The sequence below is a fragment of the Pelophylax lessonae genome (genome assembly GCF_965119305.1).
Source record: "Pelophylax lessonae genome assembly, chromosome: 5".
NCBI classification, from domain to species: domain Eukaryota; kingdom Metazoa; phylum Chordata; class Amphibia; order Anura; family Ranidae; genus Pelophylax; species Pelophylax lessonae.
This window is the reverse complement of record NC_138772.1, coordinates 446,250,336-446,269,211: the sequence shown is the minus strand read 5'-3', so window position 1 is coordinate 446,269,211 and position 18,876 is coordinate 446,250,336. Positions and strand designations below refer to the sequence as shown.

The following is an 18,876-nucleotide window of genomic DNA, read 5'->3' as shown; positions in this document are numbered from 1 at the left end:
TGCAATTTCTGTGTTGGCCAGTGCATAGAGCAATCCGTGCTGAAATTCTGAACTAAACACAACTGAACACGTGTAATTCAGAACTGTTCCCAATTTACTCAATGAGCCTGAAATTCACACCTGAACCACACCTCAGAGCTCAGAAAGCGCAACAGTACCATTTAGAACTACATTCACATGTTAAAGCTTACATGAGATTTTAGTGATGGGTTCGATTTTTTTTCTCAAACTCCACAATAGGCAAATATTGTCAAAATTTAGGCATGTCTATTCTTAAATCTTGGTGTGCTTTGTGTATTTCTTCCATATCTGTGTAAAAATTTAGTGAGAAAATTTGCGCAATAACTTCCTGCAATAACTAGTCAACCTGCATAGGAGACTGCTGCTCTCTCCCTATGCAGGATGACTAGTTTGTATCTGCCCCTTTCGGTAGTTTTCTTTAGGCAACTTGTAGTGGGTGAGCTTGCTGGGTCTCTCCTAAGCTCTGCTCTGTGCACAGACTATGTGCAGCACAGTGGTGTCACTTCAAATTTAAAAAGTAATACCTGGGTTGACAAAGTCATTTGGTGTGCACAAGTGGACTTACTGTATATATTTTGTGCTATTGAGGAATATAGTTAAATGTTTTTGTGCCGGAGTTCAACTTTAGTATTTTTATTTATCGTACATCACGGGACACAGAGCAGCAGGCCATAATAATATCTGGGCTATACGCCACCTATAAGTGAATGGACACTGGCAAACCAAAAAGACAGGAAGCCCCTCTACATATGGGTATCAGATCCTTGGTAAAGAAAAATTCCAAAGGTATTTCACCAGGGTGCTATACAGGTCCAAAGGAGTGGACCACAAAAATTACATGGTGGACCTGATCCTTGAAAGTCCATAAGAGACAGGGCCCACCGTGATGGGTGAAGATTTAAAATCCAGAGTCCTGCGGCGGGATTGGTAAGTTTTCTCTATGGAAAATATTTGTGCACTATTAACCACTTCTGGACCAGAAGGTTTTACCCCCTTAATGACCAGGCCATTTTTTGCAATATGGTACTGCGTTACCTTTAACTGACAATTGCGCAGTCGTGCGATGCTGGACCTAAATAAAATTGATGTCCTTCCCCCCCACAAATAGAGCTTTCTTTTGGTGGTATTTAAAGACCTCTGCAAAAATGTATTTATTTTTTTTTTGCACTATAAAAAAAAAAAGTTTACTTTATGCTATATAACATTCCCAATAAAAAAATCTTTTTTTTTTTCATCATTTTAGGCTGATATGTATTCTGCTTCATATTTTTGGTTATTTTTTGATTGGTTTACACAAAAGTTATCGCGTCTACAAACTAGGGGAAAGATTTGTCTTTTTTTTTTTTTTTTACTACGAATGGCGGCGAGCAGCGATTTTTAGCAGGACTGCGACATTGCAGTGGACAGATTGGACACCTGACATTTTTTACACTTTTTTGGGTGGAACCAGTGACATTACTACAGTAATCAGTACTACACTGTTACTGTACTGACAATGGCAGAGAAGGGGCTAACACCAGGGGGATCAAAGGGTTAAATGTGTCCCTAGGGGGTTCTTTTATAACTGCGTGGGGGACGGGCTTGCTGAATGAACACAGAGACCTGTGTTCATAAATAGGAGGAACACAGGATCCCTGTGTTCATTACTGACAGAACGGTTCTGTCTCCACGGGGTGCGACCGCGGGAGCTGTGCGGCCGCCAGGCCCGCTGATCGGCTCCCCCTGTGGTCAGTCGGCACGTACGCGTGCCCCCACCAGCGGTCCCGCTAAGTGATGTACAGCGCCGACCTGCCGCTGTAAAACTATGGCGGCTGGTCGGCAAGCGGTTAACAGTAACCAGGGTGCCTTGCCTTGTTTCCACACTAGGTGTCAGTGTCCAGGCTGTGGTATGCATTCTTTGCATATCTTTCATTCCACAGTTAATGGAAAGGTTTCCGTGCGGCACAGACTCCTGGCCTGGGCACCTAGTCTCACGCCCGACGACTCCTACGGTTGTCAGCTCCTCCCCTGTATAAGTGCATTGACCAGGGCACGCACAAGTGAGAAAGCAGCCTCCCCTGGAGGTGTGCACGGCAAGCGTGCATGTGGAGCAGGCAAGCGACCATGCACGGAGGATGCTGCACAGGTGCAGTAAGGGCTGGAAGTGGCCATATTAAAGGAAGTGTTCCCTGCATGTGGGGCTCCTGCGAGGTAGCCCGATGGGACACAGAGCAGGCTTCTGCTGGGCACGTGAGTCACTGTGGGTGTATGGATGCAGGCATGGACAGGCACTGGTACAGGTGTGTAAGCTGAGCTGTGACAGCTGCTAGAAGCCTCAGAGTACAGCTTGGCATAAGAGATTGAGTGCACAAGGGTTTGTACCTCAATTATTGTTGCCTAGAGCAATGTCCTCCCAAAAAAAGGAGTGGGGGGGGGCAGAGCAGAAAGGGGAGCAAGTGCACCACAGCCAGGATTAGAGGATCCTAGTTGCGCTTCCACTGTGTTAACCTCCCCTAAAAGGCCAGAGGTGACTGGCCCATCTGAGCCATTACGTTAGTCAGGCATTGTAGCTACTTCCAGTGCTTCTGCCTACATCACAAAGGACGATTTGGCATAAGCATTTGCTGGCCTAGAGGGCAAAATAGCCGGTGTGATTGCTCCTGTTTCTAATAGGGGGGGGGGTGGAGGGGCATGAAAGACCCCCCCCCCCCCCCACTCCTGAGCCCCCTGTGTTGTAGCAGAAGTGGGCGGAGGATGGTGGAAGAAGTAGCCTTATATGACCTGGAGGAAGGTCAGGCTAAAGATTAGTCTTTTGGGGAGTCTGTATCTGACTAGGCATTTTCAAATTTTCAGTCCCAGAGATTGTTGATTCAGTCTTACAGAGATGGTCCGATTTTGTTACCCCCCTGTCAGGGCCGATCCTTGGTGGGTGCACAGCTGAGGCGCAGGAGGGGCGCCGAAGCTCCAGTGGCAGAGTCCTCCCCTCCTCCAGCGGCCGTGCCGCACCAGCGGGCGGGGGTGGATACGGCCGGTGTCCTGCCCGCATCTCAGTGTGAAGAAGGCACCTCCTTCAGTCCGCGCTGCTCGTGGGGCAGGGCGCGGAGCCGCAGCGGGAAGAAGGTGAGTGCCGAGTGTGTGTGCTGTATAGGAGGGGGATGGGGCAGCTCCATATGGAGGAATTCATCTTTACCTATTCTTCCTGCAGCCGCTGAATGTCTGTCTGATTATTCTCCTCTCAGCCGCTGCAGGAAGAATAGGGAAAGATGAATTCCTCCATATGCAGCTGCCCCATCCCCCTCCTATACAATTTCTTTTGCTGGCCTCCCAGTGCCCTTAACCCCCCCTTCAGTGCTCCTACCCCCCCCCTCAGTGCTCCTACCCCCCCCCCAGTGCTCCTACCCCCCCCCCCCCCAGTGCTCTACAGCTCCCCACAGTGCTTTTAATCTTCCACCCCCCTGTGCTCCCTGTCTCCCCCCTCAGTGATTTCCAGTTCCCCCCAGTTTTCTCCAGTTCCCCCCTCCCCTCGTGCTCCTCCATCCCCCTGGTTTCCCTGCCCCCCCCCCCAGTGCTCTCCACCCCCTGCAATGCTTTCCAAACCCCCCTTAATTCTTTCCAGCCCCCCCCCATTCCCCCCTGCCCTTCAGCTCCTCCAGTGCTCTCTGCTTCTCATGTGCTCTCCGGCCCCCCTAGTGCTCTTCTATCTTCTATCATGTCTGCAGTCTCTGACCATCTCTTGTATCCTGTCCTCAGTCTCTGACCATCTCTTGTATCCTGTCCTCAGTCTCTAACCATCTCTTGTATCATATCCTCAGACTCTGACCATTTCCTGTATCAGGTCTGTAGTCTCTGACCATCTCTTGTATCATGTCCGCAGTCTCTGACCATCTCCCTTAGCATGTCTCCAATCTCTTACTCAAACTTAAACACATTTCTAATAATATTAGCTATCTATTTATGCCAAAGGTAGGACTGTGCAGGGGAGGTAGAGAGTGCAAAAGGGGGAACTGTGATTAGAGAGATGGGGGGGGGGCAGACTGCAGGGGGCACTGTGATGGGGGGTGTGAAATGTGTGCCATAAATATTATTGAAAACATTACAATTTTTTGTAGGTGTTTTTTACATTTTAAAGTTGGAGGGGGGGGGGGGGTGCCAGATATAGGATCCGCCTTGGGTGCCAAATGGTCTAGGTGCGCCACTGCATAATGGGCATCTCCCACTGTGACACGGAGCTTGAGTATGAAAAGCCTGGCGGCCACTGTAACAAAGTCCCGCCCCCCTTGACTGGCTCCTGTAATAGGCGGCACACTGATCCAATGCCGGGAAATTAAATCAGTATGGGTATCATAGGACCTGGTCTAGGAGGCGGGACTTTGTTACAGTGGCTGCCTGGGAAATTCAAAAGCTCTGTGACACAGCGGGAGATCACAGCTTTGTAATCTAGGCATCGGTAAGCTACATTTGGTGGGCACTGGTAAATTGCATTTAGAGGGCACTGGTAGGCTGCATATTTGGTGGGCACTGGTAGGCTGCATTTGTTGGGCACTGGTAGGCTGCATTTTGTGGGCACTGTTAAGGCTCCATTTGGTGGGCACTCGTAAGCTGCATTTGGTGGGCTCTGGTAAGCTGAATTTGGTGGGCACTGGTAGGCTGCATTTGGTGGGCACTGTTAAGGCTGCATTTGGTGGGCACTGTTAAGGCTGCATTTGGTGGACACTGTTAAGGCTGCATTTGGTGGGCACTGGTAGGCTGCATTTGGTGGGCACTGGTAGGCTGCATTTGGTGGGCACTGGTAGGCTGCATTTGGTGGGCACTGGTTGGCTGCATTTGGTGGGCACTGGTTGGCTGCATTTGGTGGGCACTGGTTGGCTGCATTTGGTGGGCACTGGTTGGCTGCATTTGGTGGGCTCTGGTAGGCTGCATTTGGTGGGCACTGGTAATCTGCATTTGGTGGGCACTGGTAGACTGCATTTGGTGGGCACTGATGAGGCTGCAACAATGCATTGATCTCTTGTATCATATCCGCAGTCTCTGACCATCTCTTGTATCAAGCCTGCAGTCTCTTACCATCTCCTGTCTGGGGGTTCTGTCTAACAGACTCTCTAACAGATGCCCTCTGTGTCCATTAGAGAGACCCCCCCTCCAGTTCTCTGCTTCTCTTGCTGTAATTTGTTTATTGTTAAGAGATAAGATAGACTTCTTAGGGGAGCATCTCTGTGTTTGAGCCATTGCCATAGAAACATTTGTAAAGGGGAGGAGTTAGTAAGATGACCACGCCCATGTGGGGGCGCCAGAAAAATTTCTGCACCCAGGCGTCTGTGACCCTAGGATCGGCCCTGCCCCCTGTAGAGGTTTCTGAGACTTTTTTTCATTGCGGCCTCTTCAAAGTTCGGGCCTTCCCGTTACACCCATTATTGGAGCAGATGGTATATACTGACTTGGATCACCCTGATAGAACCTTTTGTGAGGAACAAAAACCCTATCTTTTATATCCTTTGGAGGAGACATTTACAAGGATATGGAGTTTGCCAACGGTTGATGCTGCAATTTCTTCTGTGAATAGAAATCTAACCTGTCCAGTAGACAATGCCCAGGTTCTTAAGAATCCTGCAGATAAAAAAATTTGAATTTTATGTTACTAAGGGCTTCATTTACTATTGCCAGATCTGCAGCACAGCTGGCTGTGGTGGCAGTAGGAATTTCTCTTACGTCCTCTGACAGCCGCAGCCCAGTCCAATCAGCCTTCACTATTGGGTAATGGCAACCTCCGCAAGAGTAGCTAGGCAATGGAAAAAGTTAATACAACCAGACTTTTACACTTGACACACCCCTAGGGGATGTCACACATACATTACCCTGCTCACTTCATCTCATGCTCTGTTTTTTTGCTGCCTAGCTTTAGGAGTAGATCTAGGTTACCCAGCTAAGACCTACGTCTCAGTTTTTCTACATTTTTTTTTTTTTTTTTTTTATTAGAAGTGTTTTATTTTCTTTCATTCGCTCACTATCGCCAGTTAGTCAGGGGGATCCCTGGAGGACTACAAGCGACAGCAGAGCTGGGCCTCGCACTGGGTAATATAGACCCTTATAGTGTCCCAGCCTGCCACTGAGCGTCGCAGGTCTGCGGTGCGCCCAGGCCTCGCCACGACTGTGCCACTCTTCGCCGGGATGTCACTACTTTGGTACGGCCTGGGCTGCTAGCGTCCCTTCCTGGCTGATGGCACCCCCACTTAGGGTGGGAGGTGTTTCCTGTCTTGGAGAGGAGCCTGCGAATCGTGGTATGGTGAGTGATGCTACCCCCTTGTCCTGGGACAGTCTGCGGGGGTGTTATGTGGGCCCACTTCTAGGTGATGACAGACATTGTGGTCTCTGTAATATCCACATGCCCATCCGTTTTCTGAGCCGGCCCCGCTGGGGGCACTATGTGCGCTGATGAGAGAGTGCGTGGGGGAGTGTGGGGGCTTGCTTCATGTCTGGGGGGTCCCTGGCAGCTATCCCCGTTGTGCTCAGTGTGTTTGTGCGGTCAGAACTTGGCGCCGAACCTTTTGGGTAATGGCAGGCTTCTAGCCTCACTGTGTGGGCAGCAGCCATTTTTTTTCTGCCCTTTGGCGCTGTCTTGGATTTGGGCAGCTGCTGTGTGAGGGCAGCGGCCATCTTTAATCTCTCATCTCCCTTACTGATAGACAGGCAAGGCTGGGGCGGCCTTAGTGCATTACATCACTTCCCTTTCTTCACTGCAGCAGCACGTGGAGGTCTGGTACAGTACACTGTGACACTGGGGGTTGATTTTTGCTGTTTTCCCTGGCATTTTCCCTGCAATACTTTCCTTTCTCTGCTCTAGTTAAGTTTACAGGGGATCTCTATCAGCAGTGTGGATTTGCAGTGGGAACCACGGGTACCGCCGATTTAAAGGGCCAGTGTCCCAACAAATTTTTTTGTGTGCACATGGACTCACAGGACAGCAAATTCCCTCCAGGCCTGGTTGGGGCTTCAGGGTAACCTGAATCTTCTTCCATGGCCTCCTTATCTGCTGCACTTGCGACTTTAGCATCTAAGGGGGATCTGTTGATGTCAGAAGGCACTACTCAAAAATGGCTGATGCCCTCTCAGTCTTCTGACTCAGAGCCTGACCTGGTTGCCCCGGACAATGTCCCCCCTGGAGGGGTCCTTGTCCTAGCATTCAGATGGGGAGGAGTCTCCCTCTAATGCGGCGCGGGAACGATGATGGATGCACTCATTTCTTCTGTCAGGGAGACTTAAATATTGTAGAAGAACCCTCTGTCAGGTAAGCGGGTTTATTTCAGGTTCCGGAAGGCCCAGAGGTCGGGTCAGGTTTTTCCCTTCCCTGTCCCAAGGAGTTTCAGGACACAGTGAACGAACAATGGTGTCGCATAAAACATATGCTGACAGTACCTAAGCGCTTCCAGTACCGTTATCCCTTTTGGATGCAGTTGACAACCGCTGGACAGTGGTGCCTAAGGTGGACCATACGGTTTCTAGATTGATCAAGTCCACATTAATGCCCGTGGAAGACTCCCCGGTTTTTAAAGACCCGGCAGACAGGCGCACGGAAACGCTTTCCCGCCATATCTTTTTGTTGGCGGGTTCCCTACTCAAACCGGTTTTCGCTTCTGTGATGGTGTCTCTGGCGGTTACCGAGTGGCTCAAGGAGCTGAAGCGCATCCTGGTGGTGGAATCGCCCCCCCTGCGGCCCTCGATCTGGTGGATCAAATGACCCACGCCGTATTGCATCTATGTGATGTGGCTTTGGACGAGGCTCCTTTGGCCGCAAGGCTGTCTGCGGTGGAGGTCGCTATCCGTCGCATTATGTGGCTAAACAGTTGGCTGGCTGATCACGCCTCCAAGAAAACTGTGTCAGATGTCCCATTTATGGGGAATCAACCTTTTGGGGATACTTTGGATGAACTGATCAAGGGTTTTACGGGTGGTAAAAGTACCCTACTGCCCCAAAATTCTAGAGGTAGGCAGCCCTGCCCTTGGAGGGGGTCCTTCCTTCAAGGCTTATCGGGGGTTATTTCGTGCCTCAGGGTCACAGGACAAAGGAAAATCCTTCAAGGTCCCCGGGGCGACCAAGAAACCCTGTGTAAGGTAAACCGGATTTCCTCCACCAGAAGGCCAGTACGGACTTTGGCTCACACCCGTGCACGTTGCACACCTGCACTCACCAATTAGCATTTGGCTCCCAGTGGCCTATTTAAACTGCTCTAGTACTGTGAGCAGTTGCTGAATGGTCTTCAGCTTGTTCCCGTGGTTCTGAGACCTGATCTGTTGTTACTTCTCACCTGTGTATGACCCGGCCTGCCTTTGGACTTTGCCTCTGCCCGTGCTTCTGCTCTGTTGCTTCCTACCCTGATTTTGGCTTGCTTAAATGGATCTGATCTGCCTGCTTACCCTGTACCGCGCTGCCCGGCTGTTATCGACCTTGGCTTATCTTCTGGACTTGCTTGCTGATTCTGTACCTCACTGCCCGGTTTCCGCTGGCTACTGCTCCCACGCTTTGGTGCCAAGCTGCCACTGCACCCTGTTCCAAGGACTGCAACTACCAGCTGTACCCACCTACGGAGTGAACACCACCAGCTAGCCGCTACGGCACTCGTGCCACTCCTTGCCTTACACTCTGTTCCCACCTTCAGGAGTGTCAGGCGGGAGGAGAAAGAGAGGCCTCCACAACATTCTAGTCTTCACCAGGTACGTGATACCCTGGTCTGGTAAGTCCAGGACGGGTCAGTCTGGCTTGGCGGCCCAGTCCTCCTCCGCCTGAAGGGACGCCCTCACCCGTTGTAGGGGTGGGGGGACGTCTGCATTACTTTCAGGTACCATGGTTGTCCGAGATTCGGGACAGATGGGTTCACCGACTGATTAGAAGATCTCAAGGGGGTGGTGCAGGATCTGGTTGCCCAAGGAGTGATTGTGCCAGTTCCTCAGCGGGACAGGTTCCACGGGTATTATTCCAACCTATTCACGGTGCCCCAAAAAGAGGGCAAGGTGCGTCCGATTCTGGACCTCAAGTTCCTGAACCGATTTGTGCGGTTGCAGAAGTTCAGGATGGAGTCTGTCCGCTTGGGGGTGGCATCCTTGAGTCCAGGAGCCTTCATGACCTCAGTCGACCTAAAGGATGCATATCTGCACATCCCGATCTTCTTCTAAGGTCATCAGCGGTATCTTCGCTTCGCAGTGGCCGAGGAGCACTTTCAGTTTGTGGCCTTACCCTTAGGTCTCCCTTCGGCTCCCAGGGTGTTTACCAAGGTCTTGGCTCCAGTGTTGGCTTCGCTGCGCATGAAGAGGATTGCAGTCATCGACTACCTGGACGAGCGATCTGTTGGTTACCGTTCAGACGCTCCAGGAGTTCGGTTGGACCATAAACTTTCAGAAGTCTACATTGACCCCATCAGTTCGTCTCACTTATCTGGGGATGGTCCTGGACTCAGTCCAAGCAAAGGTCATGTATGTGGGACAGCTTCTAGGGGTGTGTCAAGTGTAAAAGTCTGGTTGTATTCACTTTTTCACTGCCTAGCTACTCCTGCGGAGGTTGCCATTACCCAATAGTGAAGGCTGATTGGACTGGGCTGCGACTGTCAGAGGACGTAAGAGAAAAGAGTTTTACGGTAAGTTCTTACAAAAACTCTATTTTTCCAATCTTTAAAGGACCATTTTAACCGGTTGGTTAAGAGTCTCACTGTTCAAGGAGAATCTGCTGAGGAGTTGGCATATTTACCTTACGCCTTGTGCTTCGCAGTAGATGCCCTTATACAGCAGGTTTCATGTTTTGCTCTGTTATCTGTGCACATGCACAGGATCTTGTGGTTAAAAAAATTGGTCTGTGGAATTACCTTACAAAAAGCTACTGGCTGCTTTCCCCTTTCATGGGAAGTGTCTATTTGGGGAGGATTTGGATAATTATATTCAAAGGATTTCAGGGGGGAAGAATGCACTCCTACCAGTTAAAACAAGGAATAAACAGTCATCTTTTAAGATTTCTAGCACTCTGGTATCTAGTACCTCGGCTTCAAGGCAGTTGTGACGGCCTCAGATGTCTTGGTCTAGAGGTAAACCTCAAGGAGAAGGGCAGAAAAAGCCTTGGGGCCAGAGGCCTCCCAATGCAGGCTCTAAGCCCATCTTAAGGGGCGCCCCCCCCACTCAAGGCCCTAAATTTGTTTCTAAATATTCGCTCTGAGTCAATTTTCGCATGGAGTCAATTCGTTCAGTAGTTGCCTTTCTGAAGGGAGGAGAATTTTTAGCATCCTTAGACATCAAAGATGCTTACCTGCATGTGCCAATTTACCGGTCTTTCCAAAGTTTTCTGCGATTCGCAGTGGAAGAGCATCATTTTCAGTTCGTGGCATTGCCCATTTGGGCTAGCCACAGCCCCTTGAGTAGTCCCAAAGATCCTGGCTTCGGTATTGGCGATGCGAAGATCTCAGGAAATATCGTTAGTAGAAAATCTGGACAATCTATTACTCAAGGATCAATCCATTTCAGGCATAGGGCAAAATGTGGCCCTGCCAGTTCAGTCCTTGGAACACCTTGGTTGGATTCTAAACCTAGAAAAATCGGCCTTACAGCCGGTTCAGTGCCAAGAGTATTTGGGTCAGATATTGGACACAGTTTAGGCAAAAATGTTTTTTCCGGCGAAGGCCGAGACTGTGAGGAATCTCATCTGGATCGTAGGAGGGAAAAAGTACCCCTCTATACGCCTTTTCATGAGGTTGCTAGAGAAGATGGTATGTTCATTTGTGGCAGTTTCTTATGCGCAATTTCTTTTGAGACCTTTGCAGAGCAATATTCTGTCTGCTTGGAATAAAAATAAAAAGATCCAAGCTTTGGATTGTCACATGTGCCTGTCCCCCAGAGTGTGACAGTTTCAATTGGTGGTTGGTAGGCAGGAACTTTGGAGAAAGGGAAATCCTTTCTACCGGTAGTCTGGAAGGTAGTGACCACGAACGCCAGTCTCTCAGGCTGTGGGGGGGGGGGGGTCATTTCTTGAAGAAGCCACGGTCCAGGGGAAGTGGCCTTTTGATGGAAAAGAGTTTGCACATCAATATCATATCTTAGCAATTCGGGTAGCTTGTCTGGCTCTAGGCTTCTGGACTGCCAGACTATAGTAATGCTCTGTCAGGATCCAATCTGACAACGCCATGTCTGTGGCCTATATAAACCACCAAGGGGGCGCCAAAAGTCAGACAGTCCAAAAGGTGTGCCGTTTCTGTCAGCCCTATTCATTCCGGGGGTGGAGATCTGGCAAGCAAACTTTCTAAGTTGCCAATAGTTGTTTCCAGGGGCACATTCCCTTCATCCTGAGATTTTCTCATCAATTTGCAGTGGTGGGGTACCCCGGACACGATCTGTTGGCATCCAGGTTCAACAACAAGATTTGTGTTCAGAACCAGAGATCCGCTCGCAATCAAAGCAGATGCGGGGTCGGTTTTCCCTGATGTATGCTTTTCCTCCGGTTTAGCTCCTGCCGTGGCTTTTGCGCAAGATCCAAGTAGAAGGAAAACCAGAAGGAATTAGAATGCAAAAATTGTAAAGTTGGCAGTAGGGAAGCCATGGCCGCTTCCACTCCGTCCAGACCTGCTTTTTCAAGGTCCGATATTCCATCCTGCTTTACAGTCACTAAATGACGGTTTGGCTATTGAAGCCTGGATTTTAACCTCCCTGGCGGTATGATTCTTTTGGATTTTAGGTGCTGAAAGCGGTACCATTATTTTGCATGTAATTCTTGTGAATGAGCAGCCCAAACCAACTGTATACATTATATATATATATATATATATATATATTATAATGTATACAGTTGGTTTGGGCTGCTCATTCACAAGAATTATGTATGTGTGTGTGTGTGTGTGTGTGTGTGTGTATATATATATATATAATATATAAAAAGTACAGTAAAACTGCAGGAAAGGGCACTGGGGGGCAATGTAATGTTAATTTATTTTATTTTGAATGGCATCAGTGTGTTTGGTGTGTTTTACATTCGAATTTGTCACGTCGCCGGAGACGGAAGCCGGGGCTCGCAGACGATCGGGAGGAAGCTCCGCCGCATACCGCCCGCATTCTTCGCTGGATCCCGGAAAAAAGGTAAGTAAAACCTCTACCAGGATCCAGTGATCTTCCTAGCGCTACCCCGAGTGTGGCTCGGGGTTACCGCTTTTGGCTCTAAAATCTAACCCCGAGTCACGCTCGGGAATACCGCTAGGAAGGTTAAAGGACTGAGGGGTCTCTGGTCTGGTGGTTTCTAATCTGCTACACGTCAGGACTCTAGGAATGTATAAAAAAGGAAGGGTTGAGACTTTGAATGAGACGTGTGACAAAAGCCATGATAGTAAAAATGGTAATAACATATTTATTATATAGATGCATATAAGTATAACAAATGTAAATACAGTAAAAGAGCAATGATTCTGAGCTGGAGTACAGACCTACATCGAAATTGCACAATACATTGGTCAGAATTGTACAGAATAAGTATGTAAGAGTAACCCATAATATAAGTAATGGTCTGCATCAAGATAGGCTCGACGCGTTTCTGTGGACTGGTATTCCACTTCATCAGGAGCGTATGATGCGAATCTGCAAAAAATATATGTATATATAAAAAAAAATATACATATATCGCAAAGAATGCAAAAAGAAGTAAAACAGAAAAAATAATAAAAGGATGTACCAGAAATAAAATCAAAAATGGAAAGATTCCACCCAGATCTACTTACAGGGCAGCTCAAATCGTGGCAAGTCATATGGGTACATGGTGCTGGCAATGGTCGACCAAACAGTCTCACCGGGAGCTGTGGGGACACAAAGGAAGGGGCGGAAACAGGCATGAAACATGGCGCATGTGAATAAAAGAACAAAGAAAGAGCATAGAGGGGGAAAAAAGAGAGAAAAAGGGTGTGGAGCAATGGAAAGGATGGTGTTAGGACATACCTAGGGACTAGTAGGTGGACTAATAATGGAGTTCATACAGAGTATCGCTGAATAGCATAGAGTCAAAAACTATATATATAGAAAAATGATCCTAGTATGTACCGAAATGAGAATAATGCGAAAATGGTGTCAAGAACAGATACAAAGTAGCCCCAGAGAAATAAAAGTGGGAGGGTGTTAACAGAGGAAGATAAAGAAACGAATTCCCAGGATAACACCGTGAGGAAAACAAAAGTTTGATCGGTGTGTAGAAAAATACTTGGAGGTAGCCATATTGGCTAACATACCATAGGTTATAGCTGAAGTAGTATCGTGAAGAGTGCCAAATCCATGGGACAATGGAACAAGAGTTGGAGTGGGAATCCTGGAGAAAGATGCGCCGGGAGTGTCAGCCATCAGTCCCCTCAGCGTACCCAGCGCCACACAGGCGTGTAGAGAGGAGGCATACCTCTACGGAGTGGACGCCAGCTGGCGATCAACCTCCGGAAGGGTACCTTAAAACACGCCAGATGGAAAATATGCAGCCAATCCCGCGGCGCCAGGAAATTGCATCACAGATATGGCGTGAAGCGTGGCGCCGACGCACAGCGGGTCGACCACCCCATCGACCACGCCCAGATAGGCTAGGGAGAAGGGGAGGAGTCACGGTGTGCGTCGCAGCTCCAGAGGACAAGAGGGTCAAACCATCCCAGCAAGAGTGGTCCCCATGACTGCAAGATTATGGAAAAAAAGTATCAAAGACTAAAGCAAATGTAAAAAAGAAAATTAAATAAGGATGTTGTCAAACCTAAAAGACTATGTATGTTGGTAATTATTAGTAAGACCACCTAATAAAAAAGGAGGTATCTGACTAGTGAAAGCCATGAATGGTAAATCACTATTAGTCAGAGGGTATAAGGCAAATCATGGTCACACGTCTCCATCTCTGTGCTGCATAGCAAAAAAGAGGGTTTTTTTTTTTGGGACTTTAGATGAGATGAATGAACATCTCCATCCCGGTTAAATATGTATAAAAAAGGAAGGGTTGAGGCTTTGAATGAGACGTGTACAAAAGCCATGGTAGTAAAAATGGTAATAACATATTATATATATATATATTATATGCATATAAGTATAACAAATGTAAATACAGTAAACGAGCAAAGATTCTGAGCTGGACTCTAGGAACATCCTACTACAGAGTCTGGGAATCTTAAATTTCCTGGTGCAAGGCCAGAAAGTGGCATCCCTGCAAATGTCATCTGGAGAGGTTTGTTTTTTTTTCACAGTTGGGGGTAGAAATGAAGCTGGCTTTGGGAACAATTAAGGGTCAGATTTCGGCCGATTGGTTCACATTCTTTAGTTTGGCCTTTTCTACAAGGGGTGATTTGCGTGGTTCCACAAGTCAGGCCACCATTGTGTCCTTTGAATTTTAATTTTGGTACTGGCTGCCCCTTCAGAAGAAACCTTTTGAGCCCAATAGGCATATTCCTCTGGCCCTTTTGGTTGCAGGAACCTTGGCTAGTAGGGTGTCTGAGTTGGTGGCTGTCTTTTAAGGGACCATTTTAGTCCTACACCAGGACAGGGTGGTGTTGCAACCTCACCCAGCTTTTTTACCCAAGGTAGTTTAAGCTTTCATTTGAATCAAGATATCACACTGCCTTCCTTTTTTTCCAAATCCTTGTTTGGCAAAAGAGAATTTGTTACATTTTCTTTATGTAGTAAGAACTGTCAGTCTATCTGAAGATGTCAGCTCAGATTTGGAAAACCGATTCTTTCTTTGTGCTGTCAGAAGGGCCCAAGATGGGGCAGGCAGCCTCAAAATCCAACATTTCCCTTTGGATCCGCCAGATTATTTGCTTATGGTTTTAAATAGAGAAGCCCCACTCTACCAGGAGGGTAAGTGCCTCATGGGCAGTTCATCATCAAGGGTCTATGGCTCAGATTTGCAAGGCCGCTACTTGGTCTTGCATACATTTACGAGATTTTATCAGGTGGATGTTTGAGCCCAAGAGGATACTGCGTTTGGCCCCAGTGTGCTGCAAGCAGCGATATAGGTCCTTTTGTCTGTTGGCGTTCTTCATGATCACGGTCTCTCTACCCTAGAAGGGCATTTCTGTGGGAGATCCCAGATAGTAATTATAATGGCCTGCTCTATGTCCCATGATGTACAATAATGAAAACTGGATTTTTCCTACATTCATACCTGTAAAATCCATTTATTGGAGTACATCATGGGACACAGAGGTCCCTTCTCTCTTTTCTGGGATCTTAATTGCTTGCTACAAATCTTAGGTACCTCCTGTGTGGGAGGGGTTATATAGAGGGGAACTTCCTCTTTTTGGTTTGCTAGTGTGCAATCACCTATAGGTGGCGTATAACCCACATAGTAATTATTATGGTCTGCTCTGTGTCCTGTTATGTACTCCAAGAAATTGATTTTACTGGTAAGAATTTAGGAAAAATCCAATTATACTGGGTAATACAGTTAAGGAGGTTAAACTCCTTGCTGCAAGATTCTGCAACAGAGGGAGGCAGAATCTGGTTCGAGAGTCTGCATGAACTCGCCTTTACCTTAATACTATCGAAGTAGCAAGACCGTTATATTTAATATGTTTATATACTTTCAGCAAAGGAAGGCGATACGCACAAGTTGTGGCGAAACATTGAGCCACATTTGAAGAGGGCCATGCAGACTATTTATCTCCGTGAGATTTCAAGGTATAAACCCAAATTTATTGTAATTTCCATGATCAATAACCCTTATATGACCCTATTCCATAAAGAGTCATTTATGCTAGAGATTATTTTTTTTTTTTTGTGATGGGGAAGATTTAGAATACCTGTCATTTTTTTATTGCTGCCTTTGCCGGGGACTGTTGTCACTATGACTGTAAATATGAGAGAATACAGATTTCACTTGTCATTGGAATAGGCAGAGGAAGAAATCTTTCAATAGAACATTTTTTGTAACTGCGTAAAAGTGGATTTCCCTAAATTCTGAGATTTCCTTTTGCGTCTGTTATGACTTCTTTTCGGAAACGAAGAAAAAAATTTGGTTTAGTTTTTATATTTTTCTCGTTCAAAATATTTTATTGTATTATTATATTATGAACATACAATTGATATAACAAATAATGTACAAAAGATACAACAAAAAATATAAAGAAGGGGCACGGAGCCTGAAACCGCAGCTCCGTGACATCCCCAGCTAACAGCGGCTCTAACCGAAGGCACAAGTGTCCCTACACCGCCCCAGGAGATCCACACCGCCCTCCAGGATACTGCCCAGGTGCAGGAAGCTCCAAAAAGGGCCCCAGAAGCTCACAAACGTCTTCCCCTTGTCAGACTCGAGCCAAGGGCAAGATGGCGCCGACGGCTCACACAGACAGAGCGGCTCCTCTCCTCACAAGCAGGATTCGTTTTCAGTCAGCAGCAGCAACACTCCTTCTCCTTCACAACGTTGGATGGTGAGTCCTCCCCCTGCTACACTTACCACAGCCAGCCCTGCTAAATCTAAACCCCGCAGAGAGGACACAGACCTCAGTCAGCATATTAAACCCTTCACTGCCACCTCCAACTCGACCTCCCCACATCCTTCACCACTTGACTCATTCCCTGCCACAGACCAGCCGCTATCTGAAATCACCCTGAAGAACATGCTGATGTCACTCAAACATACCCTATACTCTGACCTTTCAGCCTCAATTACCTCTTTAACCACTTAAGCCCCAGAAGATTTTACCCCCTTCCTGACCAGGGCCTATTTTGCGATTTGGCACTGCGTGTCTTTAACGGACAATTGCGTGGTCGTGCGACGCTGTACCTAAACGAATTTGACGTCCTTTTTTTCCCACAAACAGAGCTTTCTTTTGGTGGTATTTGATCACCTGTGCGATTTTTTTTTTTTTTTTTTTTTTTTTTTTTTTTTTTTTTTTTTTTGCGGGACTGCAACATTGGGGCGGCCAGATCGGACCCTTGACTAACATTTTTGACACTTTTGGGGCTACCAGTGACATTGCTACAATAATCAGTGCTATACATATACACTGTTACTGTAAAAAAGACACTGGCAGTGAAGGGGTTAACTTTTTATGAGAGGGAGGGGTTATGTGTGTCCCTAGGGTCATGTTTCTAACTGTGATTGGCTGTGGCTTGATGTGTAAGAACAGTGATCCTACATAGTAGAACCGTATGATCACCATTCTTACACAAGGGAGAATGACAGGCGGCTTTTTTTACATTCGCCATCTGCCTTTCTCCCGGTGTAACGGATGATCGCGAGTGACCGGCGGACATCGGGTCCGCCGGGCACACGCGCGGGAGAGCGCCTCCGGCTGCGCGCGCTCCCTAGAGCCTCACAGGCTAGCAACGTCGCTTTGCCTGTGAGGGGCTGACCGCCGCCGTAAATAGTCGTGCGGCGGTCGGCAAACGGTTAAGCAACTCACTACAAGCGCAGGATAGATGCCTGCATCGTGTAGAAACTAAAATGTCTGACCTTTTACACAGCGCATATTGAGATCATTGAGGTTTACAATGAACAGGAAGGTGAAATACAGATGCTTAAACTTAAATTAGTGGACCAGGAAGACCGTTCCCGCTGGAACAATATTAAATTCCCCTACATTCCGAAAACAATTCCACCGCAAGACCTGGTTACATACATACAGGCCCTAATGCGATCAGTCCTGCCGGAACTTACGAGCCGCGACCTGGAAATTGACCGGGCCCATAGAATTCCGAAACCATCCTACCTCTCCGAATCCAAACCCCAGGATGTTCTTGCCCGCATCCATTTTTTCACCACAAAAGAAAAGGTCATGATCGTGGCAAAACATGTTTCCCTAGAGAATAAAATGGAGATTGTTGCAATATTTTTTATCACACCATATTTGCGCAGCGGTCTTACAAATGCAATTTTTTTTGGGAAAAAGATCACTTTTTTTTAATTAAAAAATAAGAAAAGTTAGCCCAATTTTTTTCTATAATGTGAAAGATAATGTTACACCGAGTAAATACCCAACATGTGATGCTTCGAAATTGCGCATTCTCGAGGAATGGCGACAAACATTGGTACTTAAGAATCCCCATAGGCGACAGTCATCCGGATCTCATTCCCTAGCATCCCTGTCTGCAGTCGTGGAAGCTCCGGCTTCCAAAGTTGATCTTGTCATGTCACAAGTTCCTATTAAAAAATGGCCGATGCCCTCTCAATCTTCTGATTCTGAGCCAGAAGTGGTTGCCACGGACACTAATCTCCCTGAGGGATCCCTGTCCTCACACTCGGACGGCGAGGAGGACAAGTCCTCCTCAGCTGCAGCGCGGGAACGCGCTTTGGTGGAAGCACTGATTCGCTCCATCAGGGAGACTTGCCCCGAGGAGTTTCACGTGACCGTGAATGAGCAATGGCGACGCATTAAGCACATGCTTGCAGTGCCTAAGCATTTTCAGCGTCGCTACCCTTTTTCAGACGCCATTTCCACTCGTTGGACGGTGTCACCTAAAGTGGACCACACTGTGTCCCGGTTGAATAAATCCACTGTGGTTCCCGTGGAGGACTCACCGGTGTTGAAGGACCCAGTGGACAGGTGCCTGGAATCTCTTTCCCGCCACCAGCACTTGGTAGTGGGCTCGCTCCTCAACCTGTGTTCTTCTGTGCTGGTCTCTCAGACGGTCACGGAATGGCTTAAGGTGCTTAAGAGCAACCTACTGGCGGAGTCGGTTCCCTCGGCTCACATCGAGCTCACGGACCAAGTGGCCCAGGCCATGGTGTATCTGTGTGCGTCACCAGGATGGAGGTGGGTCATGGTGTATCTGTGTGCGCGTCGGCTCTGGATGAGGCTCCCCTGGTCGTGATATTGTCTGCGGTGGGGATTGCAATTCACCGCATGATCTGGCTGATTCCCCCCCTTTTTGGGGGGGGACGCCTTTTTGGTAACTCCTTGGATGAAA

General features: G+C 47.8%; 1 protein-coding gene across 1 annotated transcript in view; it reads left to right on the top strand.

The window, feature by feature from the left end:
• Positions 1–18,876, top strand: part of ORC5 (origin recognition complex subunit 5) — a 116,824-nt gene that overhangs the window by 56,832 nt on the left and 41,116 nt on the right. The window contains exon 8 of the mRNA XM_082259410.1: positions 15,555–15,645. Coding sequence (XP_082115536.1) covers positions 15,555–15,645 — 91 coding nt within the window. The remainder of the gene's footprint in view (positions 1–15,554; positions 15,646–18,876) is intronic.